At 38.2% G+C, this 27,036-nt stretch overlaps 1 protein-coding gene across 1 annotated transcript; it reads right to left on the bottom strand.

Annotated features, from left to right (window-relative positions):
* Nucleotides 1-238: 238 nt before the first annotated feature.
* Nucleotides 239-21,947, bottom strand: NTRC (NADPH-dependent thioredoxin reductase C). Its single transcript, XM_010281194.3, has 10 exons — nucleotides 21,618-21,947; nucleotides 20,997-21,210; nucleotides 20,757-20,862; nucleotides 10,418-10,683; nucleotides 7,698-7,977; nucleotides 6,251-6,358; nucleotides 4,355-4,441; nucleotides 3,373-3,477; nucleotides 1,543-1,673; nucleotides 239-450 (listed from the first exon to the last, which is right to left on the bottom strand). Exons 1-10 carry the CDS (start codon nucleotides 21,838-21,840, stop codon nucleotides 390-392), a joined length of 1,581 nt encoding a protein of 526 aa, XP_010279496.1. The 5' UTR covers nucleotides 21,841-21,947; the 3' UTR covers nucleotides 239-389.
* Nucleotides 21,948-27,036: the final 5,089 nt, after the last annotated feature.

Genomic DNA, 27,036 nt, shown 5'->3' with positions numbered 1-27,036 from the left:
AAATCGGGTACCCAACTTGCAACCCTAACAACGTGTCTGTTCTTGGATTGAAATCACTGTTCTCATGCTTATTAGCCCGATATTTAACATTGCACCAACCAATGGCCCTTAGCACCATGAAATAATAATACAAAATAAAGTTCTTTAGTGTGGTTTAGATGTACAAATCAACTGAATGCAACATCAAGATTGGAATTTCAAAACTGCTTTTGGAATCATGCACTAAAGAAATGTGATGTACAGTGTAAGCTTCACTAATATAATTTAATGGGTTCACCCAAGAATACAGGAATACAGATTTATTCCAATCATATGCTTGGATGGAACAAAACCGGATGAGAAAAATAAGAGCACTAGACACAAGTAGAAAATCAGAAAATGAGTTCCGTTCATTTATTTGCCTCAATGAATTCTCTGTATTCTTTCTTCATTTTTACCCCTGATACAGTCCTGCAAATCCAGTAAAGCAACAGTTGGTGGTCACCAAGAAATTATAACATGCATATTCAGACTTCAAGCCAAACATCCACATAAAACAGTAATATGCTTTACAAATGTCTATTTACCTTCCCAAGAATTATACAGGACCTCTATCCTATACCTTTTGTGTTTGGTTTGCAGGAATCAACACATTGAATCAGAATCGGAAGGGCCCATTCCCAATTCCAACCGTTTGGTTGATCAGAATGGGATACCATTTCCACTATAGGCGGAATGGGATTCCCCCATATGAGGGAATGGCCATTTTACTCCCCCCCCCCCCATCAGGAATGCAATTTTTTGACAAAATAGCCTCCATTTCCTATTCAACCAAAGGCCTGAACTTTCACAGGCCTTCATCCAACGTCGATAACCGGCCGGTTGCCAGCCAGCCTTCATTCAACATGTCACAGACCTTCCCATTCTTCCTTTTCTTTCTCCCCTCCTCTCTTCTTCTGCCCCCTCTTCTCTCTCCCTCTTCCTCCTCCCCTCTGTCACCGCCACCTCTGCACATACTGCAGAAGGTATTAGCAGCAGTGGCTTCTTCCTCCCCTCTCCTTTCTTCTTTCTTCCCTTCTTCTTCCACCCCCTCTTTTTTCTCTCCCTCTTCCTCCCCTCTATCATTGTCACCGCTTCTGGCAGCCTGGCACCTGGCAGTGGTATTAACAGTGACAGCTCCTTCCCTCTTCCCAATTCCGGCTTCTAGTTGAACCAAACATTAACAATCGAAATCCAATTCTGATTCCCAACTGAACCAAACAGGCATCAGGAATAGGTGATTCCAATTCCAGTTCTGATTCTGATCCTAGACGCAAACCAAACACACCCTCAAAATAAACAAAACTTCCTTTTTTAACGTATGCTACCTTAAGGGCCATCAAGACCACAAAGAAGGTGTTGTCATGCTGAACAGTTTATTGTGAATAAAATTATAAAAAGCAATTGAGAAAGCTACCAGATAACCACCATCAAATGGTTAAACATAAAGCAATTAATTGAATCATTTTAGAGAATGGGGAAAACAGCAGAAATAGCATTTCCACATGTTCACACATGGTGTACCTGAGCATTTCCTTGTTTTTAAAAAACTGAACACATGGTGTACCCATAATTCCTGCTGCCTCTGCAATTTCTGGATCTTCCTCTATGTCAATTTCAACAAAATGTACATTCTGATCAAATTCATCTATTACCTGCCACAAGATAAAGCAGAGTGTGATACCAATGTCTCAATCCTTGTAAGTTCCTACCCCCCCCCCCAAAAAAAAAAAGAAAAAAGAAAAAATCCTTGCAATTATTGTAATGCCATGAGGGAACAAATAATGTTTTCATTGGTATTGATAGGCATGACTCATAAAGGATGCAGATTGTATATCATATCAGTCACTTAGTAGGCACAATTTCTTGCCAACTGATCAAATCATGGGAAGGAAAGATGAGCAAAACCAATAGCTTTATTAATTTCTAAGAGGAATTTCATGCAATGTCTCATAGACAGTCCCCCCCCCCTCTTTCCCCTTCTCTTCACTCTTGTATGCACAATTCCCTATCTCTTACTCTCCTCATAGTTATGCTTATTTCACTTGCAAAGAGCTGCGTGGTGCATTTCAAAGAGAATTGATAAGTTGTTTCAGCACTTAGATTTCATTAACAAAAAAAAAATTGTCTCATTTGTAATTTAACTATTTAATTTTATATTAATTTATTTAGTTTCAGCACTTCATACCTTAAGGCGATAGAGATAAGGGTCCTGGCTCTGAAGTGAGGAGATGGGAATAACAGGAAAGGGATTAGAATTTCTTTCAAGAAGGTCAGAAGGGAAAGAATGATCCCTTCTTTCGACAAAGGATCCCCATTTATAGAAAAGAATGGGAAGCTCATGCATGCATGAAACTCGTTCAGGTGCCTAAGTCAATTTGATGGGGACAGGTGTTGGATCGTAGAGTGGGGAGAAGCTATCAGTCTATGCGGACCACAACTACCATTTTTTTACGATCTTGCCACATGCCATATGCGGAGCGACTCAGCAGAACGCACATGTGTGATAATCTCTATTTTCTCATCAACTAACTCCTATGATTTAGTTTTTTTACCGCAGTTCAGCCTTCACTCATGCTTCATGACAAGGAAAGATGGTTAATTTACGAAGAAAAGGCAACCGCGGTCAATTCTTGATAGATGGTTGCAATTGACCTGTGGTGTTATCATAGCGGTGTATGAGTTCATCTTCTTACACATACATTATTGTTTGTTCTTTACCGTTCAGCACTGAAATTTTTTACTTTGATAGAATTGAGAAAAAACAAAAGAACGCTTAATTTCTACATTTCGAAAAAAAAAAAGAAGAATCCTTAATTTCCATTTAATTGTTTAATTTGCTGATTTGTTTCCTTTTTAATATTCATTTAATTCTATTTAGCTATTAGTTTTTCAATTTTTTTAATAGGAAAAATACATGATCTATTAGCTTTTCATTTTCTTAAACATGCACTTAAGCAAAAAGAGGCTACCCTGACCCCCCCCCCCCTCACTTGAGTCCTTGATAACTTGTGAGATGTTTTGCAAAACTGCATTGTGGATCAGAAAGTAGAAGCAGCATGTTAAATCAATTTTGGAAAAGAAATTTTTATCAATATCTAGCTCTAAAGATGTTCCCTTACAATTGCATTTAATTAGATGTATCTCCCTAACCACTCGTGGCATCATTTGGTTCAACAGTTATTTCATGCAACAGTATTCCCAGCCAACATCAAAATTATGTATGAAAGATAATGTTAATAATTCTTGAAATGTAAGTAACCACTATCATCTTACCATGCAAATGTGCATTTAAACAAAACATTCTTGAGTAACATGTAATGCTGAAGTAATCGAGTGATAAAACTATGATACCTTTCCCAGAATGGGCTTTAAAGTCCTACATGGACCACATGTTGGTGCTGTATATAGCACACATATAAGCCTTGGACTTTCATGGTACAATTTCCGCAAAGCATACTGCAAAAAGAACAGCTCAAGCTTAGAATTATCAGTGGAATATATGGAAAAAATTGATTAAATGGATTAAGACAAAATTCAACAAAAAACAGATAGTTTCTTCAAGATCAAGAAACCGATAGGGAAGATGAAGGAATGAGGGTAAAGTCCTCACTTCTCTTCACTCAATAAGGAATGGGTAACGACCCAAGCTTTGGATAGAAAGCCTTTTCAGCAAGGGAAGAGGGATGGACTCTACTAGAATGGAAAATTATGTGTTAGACATGTAGGGATAGAGATGGTCATAGAGATGGATAAAGGGTGATTTCTAAGGAATTTATCAAAAAAAAACGGTGGTTTCTAAGGATGCTTGCAACTTTGCATGTGCAAGTGAGATTTAACCTTCTGGTATAATAATCAAAGTCTGAAAAAAAGGAATAACAGAAGTATTGGTGACACCTAAAACTCCAATATCTACTAAAACTTAAAGGACAAGAAAATCTCCTATTGGACTATAAATACAAGAGAGAAATATCTCTGCCCTTGATCCATTAAAACTGAACCAAATTTAGAGAAAATAACGGCAATGAACTCTTCTAGACCTAGTGACACACACCCAAGATGGTACCTTGGTCAAAGAAAAAAAAAACGTTATGACCCAGGATACATATACAGAAGATCAAATTGACCCAATGAATGGGTGCAAAGATAAATGCTCCCACCAGGCCAAAATTCTGCAATTGCTCCTGACTGAAATATAGTCAAACTACTACTTTGTTCCTCCTATTTTCGCTTCCAGGATTTAGGAGCAACCTACCAGAATACATTTTGCATAGTTCTGGATGCATAACATTCTAGCTGTTTCAGACTTTTTAACATTTGCTGAAGAAAACCATACCTGGCCCCGGTGCTTTGTGAGTGCAATGTCAAAACCCTCATGTATGTCCCTTTCTGTGAGCTCCTTCTTAACCTCTTCAGTGTGTGGCTGTCAACAAAAAAGTAAAAATAATGATTGTGTAAATTTTGGCCTTCTTGGCAATAATATTGTATTCTTAAAACTTTGATGTTTTCAACAATCTCAATATGTAGCTTTCAGTCATAGAAAAATTTAATCATCATACTTCATTTTGTTTTACCAAAGATAAAGAAAGAAATGAAAACACTTTATAAACATCCATTAAAAAAGGCATAGAAGTACATCACAGAGTGGATAAGAAGTTTCTTTCAAACTAAAATATGTACTTTGCATGATGTTAACACAAAAAAAGATGAGATAATAGAATAGAATCCAGACCTTTCTCTTATTGGAGCAGTACTAGTTCGAGCTATAACCAATTATTAAGAAAAATGTTGATAATGTTTCTCTTTTTCTTCATTAAATTATTATTATAATTATAATTGATAATGGAAGAATTTCTTTAAAATGATCAAATGGTAAGAAGGAAGAAGTAAAAATATTATCTACCATACAAGGACCTTTTTTTGATAAATGTACCATACAAGGACCTTAGCAAAAGCCTTTGGAAAAAGGCAAATGATAAATACAGAGATGCAAAATGTGCAGATCCAAATCTCTATAGTTAAACCCTGAACCATGATCCTTCAGTATTTGAAATTAGACATCCAATTTGGTTTTCGAGCTTCATCATCAAGAGATACAAGGGAAAATTTAGACAGGATTCAGGAAGTTTTTTTCTACTTCAGAATAGAAAAGATCAGAAGTACATTTGGTAGAACATTTTCAAATTTCTTAAAGCAAAAGAAAACCTCTTACTTTTAAGTGTCTTTACTATTCCTATTTTATACACGAGAGAAAAATGCTTATCTACTTCTAAAAGTAGAAGCAGGTAGCTATCTTTTCCACTTTCAGAGAGATGTTCACCAGAACATCACTCAAACCTCTCAAGAGGTCAATCATCCTTATAAGAAAGAGCATGAGAATGTTTTAACTTAAGATGTGAGGTTCGGGAGGGATGCTTTTAGGAAGTACCTCCATTTGTGGTTTAGGAAATAGACAAATTTGCAACAAAGATCAAGAGTGAAGTATGAAAAACTTGGAGCATGGATCTGATTTGGAAAAATGATCCTTAAGGATGAAATAACTTTAAAAAGAGAATTATTGTTTCTTAGAAGAATTCTTACATGGTTATAGGTCCATGAAACGTTGCTTTGTTGGGTTAAATTTCTTCATGAATTCTTTGAAACGTTAAACTTTAAAAAGTGCTCCGGCACAGAATTCCTTGCCCTAATGACTGTTATAGTAACAATCCTAAAGGTCCAACAAGATTCTGATACAGAATTCCTTCCCCTAATGACTCCTAAAGTAACAACCCTAAAGGTCCAAAGAGATTCTGATATCTTGTCTATATGGTATTTTTGTCAAACACTACAATGAAGATCTTGCTCTTGAGAGTGACAGCCAGTTGGAGAATGCTTCAAACACTAGAACTTATCTGAGAGAACCAAGAACCTAAAAATAAATTTCAAGAAAAATTATCTAAAAGAGATAAAAAAAAAAAAAGTAGCAAAGAACACTGAATAAGGGCTATGAACAAAATAGCAATATACAGAACTCAAGTATCTTTATTTGAGGTTGATAGCATGACATGTTAGTATGGCTGTGTTTGAGAGTGACAGCCAGTTGGAGAATGCTTCAAACACTAGGACTTATCTGAGAAAACCAAGAACCTAAAAATAAATTTCAAGAAAAAATGTCTAAAAAGGAAAAAAAAAAGTAGCACAGAACACTGAATAAGGGCTATGAACAAAATAGCAATATACAGGACTCAAGTACCTGGTGAAACTCGACAAGGAGATCATTGCTTGCAAGATATCTCTCAACAGATAAAGCAGCAACACAACCCGATCCAGCCGCTGTTATTGCTTGCCTCCATTCATGATCCTATCCACAGAAATGAAACTGGATGTCTGAGATGGTTACTAATTCACTAAAAAAATACAAGAAATCCAGATTAAAGGATAGATTGTGATTTATGTAAGAAACCTCCCCATCTATTATGATTACATTGGTTATTCTTATTGGAGACAATGCAAGTATGGTTACCATGAAAGAGAATCTACAAGCACTTTCAGGGTGCTTTTTTTATCAATGAGATAATATTTTATTAGAGTTAGAACAGAAAATTACAACAGGGTGAGAGTGTTCTTTTCCAAATTACAGTTTACAGTTCAGCCCAAAACAATTGGGGTCTCCTAGCCCCTTGTTTAGCTAGAGTATCTGCCATCCCATTTGATGTTCTTCTCACCCATTTGAAAGTAACATTCAAATGTTGCTGAGAGTGTTTTTGTATTATACTAATTTGTCGTAAAGGTTGCTCGTTGCTGAAAGTTGGGTATCCCCTTTAGTAAGTTGAAATGGATTATACTAATCTGTGGTAAGGGTTGCTGAAAGATGGCTTAGACTTTTGTTTGCTTATATTTGGGGTGTCCTACCTGTGTTATTCATTTATTTTGGGGGCTGGGGAGGGGGCTTTCATGTTGCAATTTTGCTTTGGTTTTATTCATGCCTCTGGGTTTTTCTTGTTTTGAGCCATTTTGTATAGGGTTGTTTAATTTTGTGGGTCTTGGGGGTCTATTTGTGTATATTCACGTTCAATTAACTAATATATAACTAGTTTTCTATGGATAAGATCATAAGAAACAAATAAATTTTGCTCCCTAGCACTGTAAAGGCATACTTGCCTGCAATACATTGTAAACTCATTCCCAACTATGCACTAACCTGAATTATTATGGTAAAGGCCAATTCTCAATGTTGGCCCCAGCTATCTGGGGTCTTAGAAGCGATGGAATCGGTACAATCGTAACTTTTAGCATTCTTTTATACAGTGGCCACTCTCATACTCGAATCTGCATTCTCATGTTTGGCAGCCAGAGATTTTACCATTACACCAAGTAATGGCCACTTCTACCCAAATGGGGTAACCCAGAAAATGGTAGAAGCATTGAGCACCACAGTTGGAAGGGTGAAAAACAATAAAATAACCTCAATAATAACAGTAATAAGATATAGATTTTGTGAATCAGATGACCAAGAGTGTCTAATTGGATAGATATTCCCTACCACCAAAGGATATGGCCCCATGGTTGAACCACTTATGCAGATAGGATTCTAAGCCAAAGTAAAAAGGTGACTGTACCATAAACTAGCCTCCTAAAGATATATGATGAGAGAAACAAAGTATAGGAATTGAGAAAGAATAATTTGGTAATAGGATTACCTGCACATCTCCAGCAGCAAAGACACCTTCAACAGATGTTTTTGCAGTGCCCTCCTTGACCAACACATAGCCTGCACCATCAAGTTCAACTTGGCCTTCCAGCAACTGGCTATTTGGAGTATGACCTATACCATAGAACAAACCCCTTGCCTCAAGGACCAACTCGTCCCCTGTATCAACCTTTCTGAGCAAAATGCCAGACATCTGGCCTTTGCTATTGCTAACAACATCCACAGCCTCTGTATTGAAGTGCAAGGTAATATTTGGATTGTTGAAAACTCTGAAACATTCGCCATAATCAACCTGTTAAACAAACATTCAGGGAGTTGAAAATCTACCATACAGATTTTCATTAGCAACTAACGCGCTTAGAAAGTCGGTATCCTTCCAGGAATAAATGAACTATCAATCATTCAAGACAAACACATGATCCACAAGCAAGGTTTAACACCAGTCAGTTATTAAATGCAAAAATGTTTCATGACCAAGTATAGTAAAGGTAAAATACTTCAGAATCTTCAATTGCAGCCAAGGGCCAGATCATATGCACCATAGCACATGGGCTTAAACAAGGGAGAAGAGAAAGGAACAAATAGTTACACCACTTTATTTATGGCTATTTACAAAACATTGCTTGTAAATACAGCAACCCTATGACTGCAACTTTAAAAGAATTTGGGCAATAGTTGAGTGATTATGAGTCCATTTGCCTATAACTACAATGCAAATATGGCAGGGCAAATTGCTATTTTCTTAATAACCAATTATAAGAGGGACCAAAAATTCCCTCTTATAATTGAGATAAGTAAAGCTTATATACTTTTCTGTATTTTACTTCTAATACATCTATTAATAAATTATGATCAGTTACCAGGCAAAAATAGAAAAGAGGGATTAAAATATAAGAAGAATTATAAGGTCAAAGATAAATGACCATATACAAAAGGTAACCAAACAGAGAGAATGGTAGGATAGCTCAGAAATTTTGTTCAACAGGTACTTTTTTTATTTTTTTTATAAGTACTTCAGTATCAAATCAATATAGGACTGCTCTCAGAGAGGATAGATTAATTAAAGGAGTAAGTGTTTCTAAGGTTTGTTAATGGATTTTAGTTTTAGGGATGGACTGAGTCTAATGGAGTGGTATGATTAGGATTAGAAGGGAATCTGGGGAGTCATTTAACAACAGTTAAAGTGGCTAAACTAAATGGCTTACTGTTTTGTCTTTTAGTAAATTAATTGTTGAGGAAGTTATGAGATCCTTAATGGCTGAAGCTGAAATTGGGTTGAATTCCGAAAAGCCATTACCCAATATTGGTCCCAGCTATCTTGGGTCTGGAGAGGGGTGGACTGGATATGGTACTAACCTTGAGAAACTGCCTTCTCCCACTGGACCAGAAAAACTCAAAATAACAGTCCTTCAGTGATATTTAAAAACTCCACCACTACCTGAAGATCTGGGGTTTCCTAAAGAACACCTATCAAGATTGAATTTGGTTACTCACTGGCAGCAGTCTATAAACTCCTTTCATGTAAAACCAACTACTACTTTCAATCACTCCAACAATACTTACTAAATATAAAATATTCATCCTATGATTATGAATTATGGAATTCTGAACACAACTGAACAATGATTAGACAAAGCAATACAAGACTGGACTGGAGCCCAGGAAAACATGTAAAATGACCAAAATGCCCTACCATGACCACTTTGTGCAAAAAATGCCAAAGGTCCGGACTATATCTAGTCCACTCCCTCCCCAGATAGCTGGAACCAACATTGGGTAATGGCCATTTTGTTTTAGATTCTTTGGTCCTGCATCAGATGATGTAGTAACTTCTCTACCTTGTAAATGATCATAGTAACTTCTTAAGAATATAAATCCAAAAAAAGGCATCTTCCATCAGGAGGATTAGGAGAACACACAACCAAGAACATGTTTTCTTGGTTTGTTTTAATAATAAATGTTTTTTCAAACCAGGTGTTGAATGAAACTCAAGAAAAAAACACTATGCACATTGGAGAACACATCCAAGACAACTAGACCTATTCTTATGATAATAACAAACAAGAAAATAAATTTGAAAAAGCTGAAGAAATAATAAAATTGCAATTGGTACAAGAATATGAAGAAATCGATTTCTTCTTCCACAGTTTCTTTCCTTGCCTCCATTCCTATATCAACCTCAATATGATTCTTATTCTAGTGGTCTATCTGAGCTAATTCTTAATAATTCCTACCACTTTATGAACTAGTGTTTATCAAATTCACCAATGTTGCAAGGAAAATCATTTACAACTAACACTTTGTTATATGGGCAGCTTTCAAGCTGTAAGTTCTTTTATACATCTCTACTGTATTCCATTGCATATAAAATTAGTAATATAGAAAGAATTCAAGCCACATGGCATGCTATATATTGTTGAGAAACAAACAAACTGAATCCAAAGAGATTAAATGGAGTAGGAAAATGTAATCTAGCAGAAACTGGAAACAGTTCAATGATTGGAAGCAATAATCAATAATAGGAATCCATACATGTAAATACAAAAATAATGTGTCAAAAAAACACATAGTTTAATTTTACCAGTACCATAATGATTTAAACCTTTTGACTTGTTTTCCTTTTGGGCAGAACATAAACCAACCACATAAGATTTAGGATGCGTAAGAGAGTAGCTATATATGAAAAGTGGGAAATGCATCATGACTCACCTATCTTGCATGGCCTTGGATGCTCGTAGTTGGTCCTTACGTACAAGTAAATGTACATGCCGGGCATATTTAGTAAGATACAGTGCTTCCTCTGTAGCTGTATCACCTCCACCAACAACAGCAAGAACTTGCCCTTTAAAAAGTGGTGATGCCCCATCACAGATTGCACAAGCACTAATTCCTCGACTCCAAAATTCATCTTCACGAGGTAACCTGAGCCTTTTTGCAGCAGCTCCTGTAGCAAAAATAACACTGTGGCACTTTACCTGCAAACAATGTATAAACACCATGTAAGGACCTTATAAGCAGTATGTAGAAGAATCTTGAATGTTGACAGACAAGTTTAATGGAATCTAAGCACAGATCAACTAAAAACACAACAGGATAAAGCAATATTGAAATTTTCAGTATGTTAACACAATACCCTAAACTTATCATTACAAAAGCTAAAGGAAACCATTTTTAAATCTTACCAATCTATTTCCATATATTATTTCATTGGCCCAAATACCATATGGTATCAACAATATTCCAGTAACAAGTTCAACTACCTAGTTCTTTTTTTTATCAGTATCAACTACTTAGTGCTTTCTTTCGTTTATTACAAGAACATCTTTAAAAAAGAGTAACAGTAAAGGATAAACCCATGCACAAATCCACACTGTATAAGGGGTTCAAAATTGTCTCAGTGATCCTGGAATACACACTGAAAGTCCTCAAGAACTACCACAAATAATGGCATTTCAACCTCCAAAAAAACAACTCAGAGGAGTCATATTTATTCAATATTCACAACAGAGAGTCATATTTTCTCTAACATGACCAACAACAGAATTATGCCTTTTCCTAAAACAACTCAGAGGAGTCATATTTATTCAATATTCACAAAAATACTATTAGCTCCTCCTTCCAATGCTCCAACAGATCAGGAAGGATGAAGGGGTGTCATTTTCCAACGATCTGATCCCTAGAGTCAAAGGGTTGGTTTTGCATCTCTGAAAATGCTGCATTAATCTAAAATGAAAATGCACTAATATTCCATTTCAGGACAAAAAAAAAAAATCTCAAGTAGCCCAGAGACAGAGTTCATATGTAGGACAATCCAAATTAAAGATACTTATTGTGAAACAAACATGGACCAAACCCTGAGGGCTCTGATATTCTTTGTAAACTGTATTATTTTGTAGACTTCTTTGCACTTGTGCCTTTCTTTTTCATTTATGTCCTTCAAAGGACTAATATGACCTGAATGAGCCAGCTAAAATAACTCCAATCCAAATCTCATTCCCATGTACCAGAGATCAGAAACCAGCCCCTACACCACAATTCATTTTTTTCTCCTACAAATTCTACATCTACCTCATGTTTCTGAAAAAGTGAAAATATCCCTTTCAATAATCCTGTGGTCCCTGCCTCATGCAACCTAAGATTACAAAATACCCCCATTTGAGCAATTTTATGACCTTATAAACTTCCTTGCCAGTTTGCTTCAATGTCATGGGCTCCACCCCCACCATCTTCTCCACTGACAGTAGCCCCACACCCACCTCTGGACCATTATAATCCCCTTCTCATACCTTCTAAATGTAAATTCAGAAGCCAGACCTCATATTGTGTAAAGAGACTGGGCCGAATGGGCCCTAACAGCTGCTTGTGTGATATCCTTTATTTTTTTATCTTTTATTTTATGTTGATGGGCCTCACTTAATGGGTCTGCTATTTGTTCTTGTTTTATTTTCTTTATGTAATTGCCAAGCTGGCCGCCCACTTAAGGGCATACTTGTCATCATTAATTATTAGAGATTAATAAAATAGGGTTAGAGGAGAAGGGTGAATTATTCAACTTCTTCTTCTCTTACCTCTTCTCTTCGACATACACAGCTCTTGCACTATTGTTCAGATCTGATTTGCACTGTTAATTACTGATTTTAAATCTGATATTAGAAGACTGATTCACATCTTGGTATCAGAGCGGGTACAGTTCTTCTTTCTTCCTTTTTTTCTTCGTTCCTATACACTCTAAAATCAAGAGAGTGTATGGAGAGATAGGCTCTCTATAGTATAGAGAATCACTTGCCTAGTTGGTAGAAGGGTTTGGAGATTTAAGTTCTGGCCGAATTTTGCCAACAAGTGATGCTGTTTTGCTGCTGCCCGAAACCCTAGCCAACTAGAGATTTTCAAGGTTACCAGGAAAGGTGAAGCTTGGGTGTGGCGCTCTGTGCTTGGAAGGTGTCTTGTGACTGCTAAAGGAGGGCGGTTCAGGTTAGGAAGAGTTTGGGTCAGTCTGGTTGGTGCGGCACCATCTTCTCTCTTCCTCCCATCTGTTGGACGGAGCAAAACCCTAGTTCTTCAAGCACCCTATTTCTGGTTTGACTTCAAGTAAGTTTGCATAGTTAAAATTTCAGTTCTTTAATTTCGTTTGATTAATGGAGACATACGGAAGTGAGTTCAAGCAGGTGCCGGTTTCTGAACCTGCTCCAGTAGATTCCATTTTGACTGGTGTTACCATGATTATGCTAGATGGAACGAACTATCTTGCCTGGGCACAGTCTATAAAAATTTATGTTTGTAGTAGAGGAAAACTCGGGTATCTCACAGGTAGTAAGGTGAAACCCGAAGAGACAGATCCTAAATTTGAGAGATGGATGCAAGAGAACTATACCGTTATAGGATGGTTAGTTAACTCTATGCAACCTCATATAAGCTAGCACTATCTCTGGATGTCTTCTGCTAAGGAGATATGGGACAGTGTAACTGAAACTTATTCACAGAAACTGAATGTAGCCCGAGCGTACAAATTGAAAAGTGATGTGAAGAACCTGAGACAGGGGGAGAAGAGTGTAGCAATCTACTACTCTATCCCAAAATCCCTATGGCAGGAAATTGATGTTATGGAAACTGTGGTTTGGGAGAGTAAAAAGGATGCTGAAATGTACAGAAAGCTGGTGGAGAGAAATAGGGTATTCGAGTTTCTCACTGGACTCAACCCGGAGTTTGATATTATCAGACAGAATATTTTGGTCAGAGATGAGGTTACTCTATCACAAGCATATGCCATGATAAGTAGTGAGGGAAGTAGACGACAAGTTCAGTTGCAGAATCCACCTACAGAACACTTTGCAGATGCGGGAATGAAATCTAAGGGGCCTACTGAAAAGGGGAAGCAGGTGTGTGAATATTGCAAGAAACCACGGAAAACCAAGGACACCTGCTGGAAACTTCACCCTGGACTACTCCCTGAGAGGTTTAAGAACAATCCTAAGAAGGGAAGTCAAGCGGGAAAACTCAAGACTGCTAATGCTGCTACAATACCTGAAGGGGGAAGTAAGGAGAGTGAGAAAACATCAACCATTGAGCAGTTGGCTGCAATGAAGTTAGACATTAAGAAGTATGGGAGGCTCCTAAATCATCTGGAAGCTACAGTTTCTTCAGCCCACCCTTCTAACAGTACATCATCTTCATCGGCTTTTGCTCACTCAGGTACATATGCCTCAGCAAATCATGCTTCAGTTTCAGGAAATCATACACTCCCCCTTGGTATGAGAAAATATAACAAAATCATACACTCCCTTGGATTATAGATTCCGGTGCATCAGACCATATGACCAGCCTATCTAACCTTTTTTGTTCATATCATCTCCTCTCTGGGAAAGAGAAAATATCCCTTGCCGATGGGTCACTTGCCCCCATCTCTGGCAAAGGAGATATAAAGACCTCTGACACCCTGTTCTTATCTTCTGTTCTCCATGTTCCTAAGCTTAACACAAACCTTTTATCTGCTAGTAGCTTAACAAAGTCCATGAACTGCAGCATAACCTTCTTTCCCACTCATTGTGTTTTTCAGGACCTGCAGTCTCAGAGGACGATTAAGAGTGGCCAAGAGGCGAATGGAATATACCTGTTGGACACACCAAATCAAGCCTTGGGACCACCTCATGGAGTTGCTTTAGAGTCAGTTGTGTCAGAGTCTGTTAACAAGATTTTGTTATGTCATTTTCGGTTTGGTCATTTGTCTTTTTCTGCTTTAAGTCATCTGTTCCCAGATATGTTTAAAGGAGTGTCTTTATCTAGTCTTCATTGTGAGTCATGTGAGCTAGCAAAGCATTGTAGACATTCCTATTCAATCAGTAATAAAATATCTGTTTCTCCTTTCCATATTGTTCACTCTGATGTGTGGGGGCCATATCACATGCCAACCATGGGGGGCTACAGGTATTTTATCCTTTTTATTGATGACTACTCTCGTTATACTTGGATTTGTCTCATGAAATCCCGGGATGAAGTACCAATTATTGTGAAAAATTTTCATGAACTCATCCTCACCCAGTTTAATACCCGTATCAAAATATTCCGTTCTGACAATGCTAAGGAGTATTTTGAGAAAACCCTCTCCACCTATCTTGAAACTTTTGGGATTATTCATCAAAGTTCTTGTTCCTACACTCCACAACAAAACGGGGTGGTGGAAAGAAAGAACAGACATGTGGTTGAGGTTGCCAGATCCCTTTTATTTGCATCCCATGTTCCTGTAAGGTTTTGGGGAGATGTTGTTCATACTGCTACCTACCTAATCAACTGTATGCCCTCCAGGGTTCTTGGCTTTAAAACCCCCTTTAGTCTTCTCTTCCCGGATGAGGATCTCTTTTCTCTCCCTCTCTGTGTCTTTGGGAGTACTTGTTATGTGCATATTCATAGTCACCAAAGGCATAAATTTGAACCTAAGGCTCATAAGTGTGTGTTTCTGGGATATGCCTCTACACAAAAGGGTTATTGTTGTTTTGATCCAGTTCGTGGCACCCGCTTTGTATCTCGGGATGTCACCTTTGCAGAGTTGACTCCTTTCTTTAGTATTCCTCCCGAGGGGGAGACATCTGATGAACCCTTTGCTATGTCTCCAGCTGTTCCTCTTCCCAACCCTTGTGAGTCTGATCATGGGGTGTCCACCTCTTCCACTGGACCCACCCCTGATCCTCCTCTTGTTTCTGCTCTTACTCTCCAAAGGTGTTACCAAAGACGGAGATTCAGACATATGCAGGTTGTTTCCACTCCTTCAGAAGAGCATCTTGTCACTCCCATAGTTCCTGAGGAAACAGGTCAGCCCTCTACCGACCCAGCTTCGACCGTCCTGACCTTGACCTTCCTATTGCTCTTTGCAAGGGCAAGCAGATGTATACAGCCCATTGCATCTCCAAACATTTATCTTACAGCCTTCTCTCTCCTTCCTACTACTCCTTTCTTGCTTCTGTTTCTTCACATGTGATACCCAGGTCTGTACCGGAAGCATTATCTCAACCTGAATGGAAGGATGCTATGATGACTGAACTTGAAGCATTATATAAGAACCATACCTGGGATATTGTGGACTTGCCGGAAGGGAAGGAACCAGTGGGGTGTAAATGGGTGTTTACCATTAAATATCACTCTGATGGCTCGGTTGAGAGGTATAAGGCTAGATTGGTTGCCAAGGGCTACACCTAAATGTATGGCATTGACTATCTTGAGACCTTTGCTCCTGTAGCTAAGATGACTTCAGTTCGGGTCTTGCTTTCTCTAGCATCTACCTTTGACTGGCTCCTACACTAGTTTGATGTTAAAAATGCTTTCTTGAATGGAGATCTGCATGAAGAAGTCTATATGTCTCTACCACCAGGGGTGTATGGGAAAGAAATGAAAGGCAAGGTGTGTAAACTACACAAATCCATTTATGGTCTCAAACAATATCCTCGGGCTTGGTTTGAGAGATTTCGGGCTGCTCTTGTCTCCTTTGGCTACATTCAAACACAATCTGATCATACATTGTTCTTGAAGAGAAATAACACTCTAGTGACCTTCTTGATTGTTTATGTTGATGATTTTGTGGTCACGGGTAATGACATTGAAGAGGCCAGTAAACTAAAAGGATTTCTCAACTCTGAATTTGAAATCAAAGACTTGGGAGATCTTCGGTATTTCTTGGGTATTGAAGTTGCTCGGTCTAAGGATAGTATCTTCATATCTCAGCGCAAATATGTCCTTGATCTTGCTGAAACGGGTAAACTTGGAGCTAAGCCTATCTCCACTCCTATTGATCCTAATCATAAGCTTTCTGCCACAGATGGTGAGCCTTTGTCTAATAAGGGAGTGTTTCAGAGACTGCTTGGGAGGTTGTTATACCTTTGCATGACTCGGCCAGACATTTCCTATGCAGTAAGTGTTATTAGTCAGTTTATGCATTCTCCTAGAGATACTCATCTATCTGCTGCAAAAAGGGTTCTGTGCTACTTGAAAGGTACTCCAGGGAAAGGTATTCTATTTGCTAAGCATGGTCACATGAAGTTGGAAGCCTTTACTAATGCAGATTGGACAGGATGTATTGATGACAGAAGGTCCACCTCTGGTTATTGTGCTCTGGTTGCTGGGAATATTGTGTCTTGGAGAAGTAAGAAACAATCAGTAGTTGCTAGATCCTCAGTTGAAGCAGAATACAGGGCAATGGCTCATGGTGTGTCAGAACTACTATGGCTACGATCCCTTCTAGAGGAATTGGGGGTGGACTACGAGAAACCAATGATGCTCTATTGTGACAACCAAGCTGCTATCAACATTGCACATAATCCTGTTCAACATGACAGAACTAAGCACATTGAGGTTGATAGGCATTTCATAAGGGAAAGAGTCTCTTCAGGAGAAGTTTGTTTGCCATTTATCACATCAGAAGAGCAATTGGCTGATATCTTGACCAAGGGAGTTCCCAAAGGGAAATTGACACACTATATAAGCAAGCTGGGCATGATTGACATCTAAGCTCAGCTTGAGGGGGAGTGTAAAGAGACTGGGCCGAATGGGCCCTAACAGCTGCTTGTGTGATATCCTTTATTTTTTATCTTTTATTTTATGTTGATGGGCCTCACTTAATGGGCCTGTTATTTGTTCTTGTTTTATTTTCTTTATGTAATTGCCAAGCTGGCCGCCCACTTAAGGGCATACTTGTCATCATTAATTATTAGAGATTAATAAAATAGGGTTAGAGGAGAAGGGTGAATTATTCAACTTCTTCTTCTCTTACCTCTTCTCTTCGACATACACAGCTCTTGCACTATTGTTCAGATCTGATTTGCACTGTTAATTACTGATTTTAAATTTGATATTAGAAGACTAATTCACATCTTATTGCACCAACCAGCTCAGTGGAAGCCATTTATCATGATGAATGACCATATCCATTCACACCTCATCCCTCTCCATTTCCTCTTTGACCAATGCTTTACTCATGCCAAAACGAACTCCACCAAGTCTGGTTACTGATACTCTTTACCCTCCTCCATAATGGGATTTCTTTGAGGCCCATCTTTGCTCTAGACTACAATACAATTGAATTTCCATTATGGATCAAAACGAATCACCAACCACTAAACAAAAAGCCCATAGATGTATAATCCAGCAATGCAGACTATGATAACATCATCAAGAAGCCCAAAGTTTTACATAGTTTCTATGTATGCCTTCAGGTTAGGTGGGATCTAGTGACAAGACCCAAAAGTGAAGGGGGTCTGGGGCTGGGAAACATCCAGAAGAAGAATGTAGCTCTTTTAGGGAAATGGTTATGGAGGTGGTCTAAAGAAAGGGAGAACCTGTGGGCCAAAATAATCCTAAGTATTCATGGGCAAGAGGCAACTGGCTGGGATCCGGGAATCTCATCTAGGGCTTCAAGAGCTTCTCCATGGAAGTCGATCCACGCCATCCTTCAATCTTTTCTTCCCTTCATCAGGTATGATCTTGGCTCTGGCGTGTCAGTTAATTTTTGAGAACACATTTGGGTGGGAGATTCCCCCTTGAAAGAGCAGTTTCCCTCTTTGTTTGCTCTGTCTAGGTTTAAAAGTGAACCTGTAGCCACCGTTGCTACCGTGTCTAACTCTGCTATAGGTTGGAACCTAGGTTTTAGAAGGGCACTTAGAGATACTGAATTAGAACCCATTTTAAATTTGCTTAAGATCTTGGATGAGGTAGTCCTTGAGCCTTCAATTGGGGACTCTAGGGTATGGTCTCTTGTCCCTTCGGGTATCTTTTCTTGCTCCTCCTTTTTCAAAGCACTGACACAACCTAGTCCGGTTCCGGGGTTTTCTTTTCCAGTCCGGGAAATCTGGGGTAATCCAATCCCTCCTAGGGTAGGCGCTTTTTGTTGGGAAGCATGCCTAGAAAAGTGTAACACTTGTGACCCACTTCAAAAGAAAATGCCTAATTGGTGTTTATCCCCACACTGGTGCATCTTATGTAAGAAGAATGGTGAAAGCTGTTATCACTTGTTTGTTTCTTGCCCTTTTGTTTCAGATATCTAGTGTTGGTTTTTTTCTCTATTTGGTTGCAGGTGGACCTCCCCTTCTAATGTGCAAAGCTTGTTTAGCTCCACAACAGTGAGGGGATTAAAAAAGAGAGGGAAAATATTGTGGAGTTGTGCTAGAGCTGCTGTTTGTTGGACGGTTTGGGAAGAAAGAAATCAAAGAGTTTTTCATGATAAAGAAAAAAGTAAGGAAGCCATCATAGAACTTATTTATGTTAGGGTGGCTCTTTGGGTCAAGCCTTTGAAGCTCTTTGAAGATCATTCAGTAGGAGACATCATTAGAAAGTGGGATGAAGTGGCTCGGTCAGCTCCCATGTTCACAGCTCTTAGACCTGTTTGGACTCCACCAGATCCGGGTTTCATCAAATTGAACTTCAATGGTAGCAGTGAAGGAAATCCAGGCCATTCTGGTATAGGCGGTATCTTCAGGGATGAGGAAGGTAGAATCATTGCTATGTTCTCAGGACCTATAGGCTGGGGGGACTCATTGAGAGCTGAAATCTTGGCAGCTCTAGAAGGATTTAAAAGAGCTAAACAACTGAATATTAGTAAGTTGTTGGTGGAAGGAGATTCTCAGTTGACTATTAAATGGTTGCAGAAGGAAGTGTCCAGCTTGTGGAAGTTCTCTAATGAAAGAAAGAAAATTACTCAGTTAACTCAGAATATGTCTGTAAGGGTTCAATGGGCCAAGAGGTGCACTAACTCTATGGCTGATACCTTGGCCAAACAGGAGGTGGGAAGAACAATCTTTTTTGGGCTATATTGTAATATGTTTTTTCAGTTTGTTAGGGAGGGTTAAGTCTTCTTACCCCTCCCTCCTGGTTGTAATTCCTATATCTCTTTTTATAAAATTTCTGTTATTGATAAAAAAAAAAAATATTTGCTTAACAGAAGTAGAAATTTTCTTTGTATCAAATTGATCGTCAATTTTCAATAAAATTTGAAGTAAAAACAGTTTCTCCTTCAGGGAGGGATTGTGCATCCCTATGGAATATATGGGTAATTATGTATAATGTCCATATTTACATTTTCCTAATTCTCTTCGAACCAAAGAAATTCAAGCATTGTATTGAAACTTCCTTTTATCGCTTTCATTTTCCTTTTTAGGTCTTTGAAAAATAAACACATTCCCTCTTTGTTATATATCCAAAAAGTTTCAAAAAAAATTGAGCAAAAGTGGCCAATGTACTAATAGAGAAACATGGAGAAAGAACCACTTCCCTTACAAAAAGGCACATAAAAAGTTGTACCAAGGTTCAAGTTTTGCCAAAATTGGAACGGGCCTGACCTGAAGCCCAACCCCAAAACAGTGTAATGTTGAGCCCAATAGGCTTCCCATGAAGAGGTCTACTCCTGATGGACTTCCCTTCAGGAGCAACTAGATTGCTAGGCCACAACAATGATCGTCAGGCCCCAATTCTCATATTCTTCTTAAAATTTGAAATTTTCTTTCTCCACACTCTCTCTTCAATTTCAGCTCCTACATTAATTTTGTATGCATAAGCACAAGATCCCCCCCCCCTTCTGTACTCACTACAGGCATAGCCTACCAGTCGCAATCTCTACAAACCCATATTTCTTGAACTATAGCTTATGTCCATGATATCAACTTCAGTGATATTATATAACTTTTCTATAGACATTGCAAGGCTTTGCATTGTCATAATCTTAAAATTTCCAATAGAAAAAAACTAACAAATGGCTAAAGATGGGCTATGTCAAAAATCTTTCTAAACTGGAAGCAAGCACACGATTGTAACTTTCATGTCATCATCAATCTCAGTGTTTGCCAAAATAGAAAAAGATGCTAGTAAATTCTAAAAGATTTAATTTTCTCTTGATGAATAATATCTCAAAATATTGTTCAATACCAAAATATTGTACACAATATAGTTGAATGCCAACTTATAAAGTTTGGAGTTCCTAAAAACCAAAGAAACAGAGATGAAATTTAGCCAATGCAAAAACCATGGTGGGAAGTGACCTTCATAATATGACCTCATTACTTTTTAAAATAATTACCTCACGCTCACTACTCCTTATGGTAAAGGGACTGTTCTTCACATCAATATATTCCACATCTTCTTGGAAAAGCTCTGCTCCCCAGCGTTCTGCTTGCCGCCGCATTCTATTCCATAAAAATGAGAAACAACACAATTATAATTCTCAACCATTTCAAATGTCAAATGTGAATAGAACTCTGTACACAATGTATGGCAAAACACCACAGAAATGAATGGTGTGTCAAGCTAAATATCTCACTTATCCATCAAATCCGGACCAGTTATTCCATCAGGAAACCCAGGAAAGTTCTCCACTTCAGTGGTGGTCATTAACTGGCCTCCTGGGACACCACCTACTTGGTAACCTTCAAATACCACTGGCTTCAAATTCGCACGAGCCGCATAGATTGCTGCTGTATATCCGGCAGGACCTGAGCCTATGATTGCAACATTCTCAACACCCTTACTTGCAGCTGAAACAAACCCAGCCATCGCACAAAAGAATCAACAATAAGATTATACCCCATTAAAGAGAGAAACCATGAACACAGAAGCACCAACTGATAACAGTCCATATAAAGCCAACTTCAATGGCTTAAAAGAGGAAAAAATACATATAAAAATCTACTTTTGATAGAACAGCTATGAATGGAAATTATTATCAAGTGGTTTCCTTTTCTATGCACATTATAGCAAATATGCTAAAGAACATGTAAACAGTAAACTAGTTTCAGTTCAATTTAAAAGGAGCATTGTTTCAAACGGTATGTGTTCATAATTTCATATGTGTGATTGTGTAGGTGAGAGGGAGTGTGTGTGTGAGAAAGAGAGAGAGAGAGAGAGACAGAGACAGAGAGACAGAGAGAAACGTATGGTTTACCCGAAGAGGTGGGGAGGCCTTCTGTGGACACTGAAGCTCTTACTGGGAGATAAGTGGAAGCTCTATGAGTTCGGACCGAGCCAACCCGAGCAAAGCGTCTTCCAGTTACCAGGATTACACGGTTGGGGCTAGGAAGAGTCTTAGAGAAGGTGGAAGGAGAGGGAGAAGGAGAAGCCATGGCTGTTTGGTGGGTCACGCTTCCGATTCCAATCCTAACAGCCATCTGTTTCCGACCATACACTACGCTGCGATGTCTGTAGACGGTAATCTGTTGTTTTAGGGAACTTCTCGTCAGCACTCCCCTCTCTCTCTCTCTCGATGAATCCGAGCCAGTAAAATATGTACATCTTGGATGTATTATGGATAAAGTGTACTTCAGTTTTAGACCGTCAATACTAGAGATGTTAGTTGATGGATGGTTATGAACGGTCAGAAATTGATTCGATCTGGAAGAGAAACTCGGACCAAGTTATTCACCCGTATTACCGTTATTGTCGTCGTTTACATTTCTAACGGTGCAACCGATAAAGGCAAATTGAGAAAGGACGAAAGGCTCTTGGGCTCTTGGGCTATTGGGCTTTTTTTTTTGTGTTTGGTTTGAAAGAAAAGGTAGGGAAACCTATATATAATGGTTTGTATAGGTTACCTACCTTTTATCTTCCTTTTCTTTAAAACTAAACACAGCCTAATTAAATGTTTAAGGTTAAATTTGGGAAAATGTATTAAGCTGGAAAGATATGGTACCTCAAAAGGCTTTTGACCAATCATAATCCTTCATGAAAAATGATTGGTTACCACCTTTACGATCCCGGTTGATTGATTGTAAAGTTTTTATGGAGATTGGAGAGACATTTCAGCCTCCTAACCCATAGTCCCATATTGCTTTATTCATTGAAGGATAGAGGAGAAATCATTTTGGTTTATTATCAGGAGGAGAAACCAAGCAAACGTCTCCCACCCTTTGTCAATCAATTTGAGATAGTTTACCTTACATGAATGTAAAATTTGTCCTCATTTCAGCCTCTATCTCTACTGATAACAAAGCTCAGCAACCGAAATCTCTGCAAAGCCTCTATCTCACTCCTATCGTTTGCAAAATTTCTAGACCTTTTGACGATTGAGATCATGACTAAACAATTGACTAAAAGATTGAAATGTTGAATTTGCAATTCATTGTTCTTCAAAATTTTAAATAGCATACCTGGGTGGCTTTAAGCAGTTTGGACATTCTCAAAGACGCCCTAAGAACCCAGCAGACAGCTCTCATGGCGGTAACAGAGATGATAGCATGGACCATGCTTGTGGAAAACTCTACGTCTCCCTGAAAATGGAGAATTTCGAACTCAAAGACAAACTCATCCCTCACGTTTATGGCTCCGTCCCTCTCAACCGCTCTTGCGGTTGCTCTAAAGCTGTAATATATTCTCATTACCTAATTCAATTTGGTTCAATTGATCTCAAGCATGTATTGTTCTCAATATACAACTTTCCATCTTTATTTCAAATGCATTAATAAGTTTAGGCCAGGGAATTTCATTATATAAATATAAATTGATGGACTAGTTGCAGGTTTGCAGCAGATGTTGGCCGAGTACAAAGGTAAAAGGTAAACCTTTTTATTTGTAGATTGATCAAGGCACTACCGGCATTATTTGTACGGGTGTCAATTGGACCAGATTTGGTTCAATCCGATTTGGTCTAATATGAATTCATTACAGATGGGTCAAGTCTAATCCAACCCGATGAATATTCCGGACCACTTTAGATCAGTCCCATTCGATGTCTGGATTGTCCAATCTGTTCAAATTGGTTTTAATTTAGATGAATTCCAACTCAAACCCGGTCCATTAACACCCGTATTCTTATCTTTTATCAATAGATCGGATATTAATATAATCCGACCCAACCCAAAAGAAATCTATTATGAATGGACCAAGTCCAATCCAATCCAATAAATACTTTGGACCATTAAGTCAGGACTGGTCCAATTCAATATCTTATTGGTCTAACCAATCTATCCAAATTGATTTTCATTTGGATGGGTCCAACCCAAAACCGATCCATTGACACCTCTATTTATTTGCGTAAAAAGAAAAACTTGAGTTAGCATTGTTGGACCAGATATCACCACGAGTTATTTGCATATCAAACTCCAAACTTGCTGGAGAGCCGTTCAACAAAGATGGGAGTCAACAATGTAAGCTAATTATAAGTAATTAGAAACAGTGGAGCCTTGGCAAAACAATACATGGATTTGGCTCAAGTTTAGTGCACGGTTTTTAAAACCGAACCAGTCAGGGGTCCGTTTACCGAGTCGAACGATCCAACCATTCGAACCAAATGCTCAGCCCGTTCTGACAAGAAAATTAAAAAAATTCAAAAAAAATAAAAAATGGTCAAAACCGTTTGAATAGTTCAAACAATTAACTGCCCGGTTCAACAGTTCGTTGACCAAAATTAACAGTTTTGGGGGAAATCCAATTTTTGGGGAAAACAGAACCAGTCACCTGATCGATTCCCGGTTTTTCTGGTCCAACCGTCCGGTTCGTTCCAATTTTGAAAACAATGGTTTAGTGTGATTTATGAGGTAATGAATCAGTCCAAAACAAAACCTAGAAAAATAGTATAAAGATTTAACCCAAACCCTAAAAGACCCAATTTCTATGCTACAATCCCTATGGATCTGCCACTCAGAGTCAGTAACGATCACAATTTATGAACATTTGGAAATACTTCCATAGTGGATCATGTTTTTACGAGCTAATAGGTACCACTGGTTGTGGTTCAAATGCCATGATCAACTTAAAGACAACAATAGGGAAAGAGGAAAAGAGGAGCCTACCAAAAGAATATCAACGAATGTAAATCCTTGGAACCAGATTCTACTAGCTTAGAAAGGTTAAAAAGGAGAAAATTGGGTTTTAAAAAGTTATAGCAATCACGCAAATGGAATTGTGATAGTTTTGATAGAATTAGTCAATTGTTAGAATGTAAAGGATCTAAAGGTACTTTAAAGGATTTTGCAAACAATAGGAGTGTATAAGTCCATTTACTAAAACTTAGGAATAATTTAAGCCCATTTAGTGGAACCGAAGCCTGTATCCTCAAATATCAGTTCTTGTACACATGAAAATTGAGTAATTAAGTAATTAACAATGGTAAATATCATATTTGGTAATGTTTGGATCATTATTCTTTTGCCCAATTTTTCTGTATAAATCAATGTTTTAAGACTCAAATACAATACAAAACCGAAATGCTTGTCAAGTCATGGATCAAACATTTCTAACCTTCTCAGTGTAGAAAAAACCCTATACAAGCTTGGCTCAACCGAATCTGGGATTTGTGACTTCCACCTGGGAGTTCAGTCTGCAGTTAGGCTCAAGTGAATTCAAATGCAAGCAAATCTGGACTCTGGAGTCTTGCGAATCTAGATGAATTGTGAGTTCAAACAACCTATGTGTCAATTATTAACAAGGTTTTGTATCAGATGCAAAATTGAACCAGGAGCAAAATTTGTATCCAGTTCAGATTTACACCACAACCAAATGCGGCCTAAAAGGATGTATGAAATACAAAAGAGGGGAAAAACAATTCATGTAAAATGGATTCAGACTAACATAAAGTTGCCTAGACATAGTTCCCTCTGCAACATAACTGTTGTTATTACCTTATTAATTTTTCTTAAAGTTTCAGATCTTTGCAACTGATAGGTCAAATATATATATGCATTATGTCCCATCCAGGTATGAAATACAAAAGGTCATTGTAGTTTGTATAATTTCCAAGAAATTGACAAACCACAAATGAGAGAAATTGACCAATCACATTTTCACTCACGTATTTAAATGGATCTAATGAAAGTTCAAAAAAATCACAAGTTTGCATTGTAATATTGGCTTCTACTCAAATGGCATGCGCTTAAGTGTCATGCACGGTTCATGACAAGGAAAAACAAATTGTTTTGTTGGGGCTGAAATTTGAAGAGGTAGTTGAGCTCATAACCCTTCATGATTAAGAGACCACTATGGCATGCCACAGAAATTCTTAGAGAAACGTAGGAGAACCAACACTAATATCATCATCTGGCTTTAGTCTAAATTCGACTCGCTCAAATTGCAAAGGGGAGCAAGGAGTGTCCCATTGAATTAGAAACTTGTGAACCATGCTCCTGATCTTCACCCTACTAACAACAGTTGCATAAACTCATTTACTAGCAATCCTCCATAAATACTAATGTGTCAAAGTCATGTAATGATCATGATCTAAAAGAAATATGTCCAAAAAATAATGGTCCATCGTTGTTGCTTGCTTCTCTATGCATTTTCTGTGGTCATGTAAAAATGCTTCCTTGGCTATATTGAACTCCTTTGGATGATTCCTCTCCAAGAGCTTTCTGGTTGCCAAGGCCCCCTTTGCCTTTCTTGATGGTTGCCTTAGAACTTATGTTCTTTCCATCAACAACAAGCCCTAGAAAAGAAATTTTCAATCTAGTTATGTATAACCAAATTCATCATGTTAACAACATAAAATGAAACCAATAATGACAATGTTGTAATACCTTTATGGCGAATGTCCATATTTTCATCTTGAAGGATCCACTACCTTTGAGCTCGTGTGCTTACCATCAGTAATGATTTCGCTTTTATTGTCACTCAACAGATTATGCACTCTGCAGCATGTTATCAATAAAAGAATAAATTACCAATAACTATGAAAGAGCTTAGTTTACCTTGGCAAGGTTTAAGACTGATTGTTGTTTTTGGGTGATGAAAGAGTAAAACTTTAGTGAAGATGGAAATTGAAACTATGTTAACTGAAATTTTTCCTCAGTTTAGCATATTATGCATGACATGATTCACAGATTAAGAACCACTTATCAACACTTCCAATACGAACTAAACTTAAATACATATAGTCACATTCACACACAAAATCAAGCAAACAAGCACATACACATATTTATGTAGCCAATTCCATATAATTGGGACAAAGATCTCTTAAGTTCAGTTGAGATGTGATGAGAGCGGATTTGGCCCTCAAATGACATCATGGCACATGGCATCTTGGAACAGCTAGTTGACACATAGATACCACCTAAGCAATGACTTGGAGTCCCAGATCGTGGTTTCTCTTTGCCCAGACTTGTCGGCCTGCCTTCACCGCCAACCTGGCAACCTCAACCACAACTCAAGTCGGCTAGAAGCACCTTGTCCAGGGCCGACCTACAACACTTCGTCACTGGCCGAAGTGACCTCGACGCAAGGAGCGACCTCCCTTGAGGGCGTGCTGGCCTGACTGAGGTCCAAGTGGCGACCTGCGAGACGTACTCGCCAACAAATTTAGCATGCATATCCCGACACCCACGATTCTTGAAAGTTGGCCCACGTACCGAACGTTCTGGAGGGTGATCAATGTG

The sequence above is a fragment of the Nelumbo nucifera genome, chromosome 7, assembly GCF_055504915.1.
Source record: "Nelumbo nucifera cultivar China Antique chromosome 7, China Antique-T2T, whole genome shotgun sequence".
NCBI lineage: Eukaryota > Viridiplantae > Streptophyta > Magnoliopsida > Proteales > Nelumbonaceae > Nelumbo > Nelumbo nucifera.
Note: the sequence above shows the minus strand (reverse complement) of the source record. Positions and strands in the feature narration are given on the sequence as shown.

Coding starts and splice junctions, on each gene's coding strand:
- NTRC (XM_010281194.3), bottom strand. CDS start 21,840: ATGGCTGTTAGGATTGGAATCGGAAGCGTGACCCACCAAACAGCCATG. Junction 21,211..21,617: donor AGGCCTCCCCACCTCTTCGG/GTAAACCATACG, acceptor GGTTTGTTTCAG/CTGCAAGTAAGGGTGTTGAG. Junction 7,978..10,417: donor TCCAAGGCCATGCAAGATAG/GTGAGTCATGAT, acceptor CGAATGTTTCAG/AGTTTTCAACAATCCAAATA.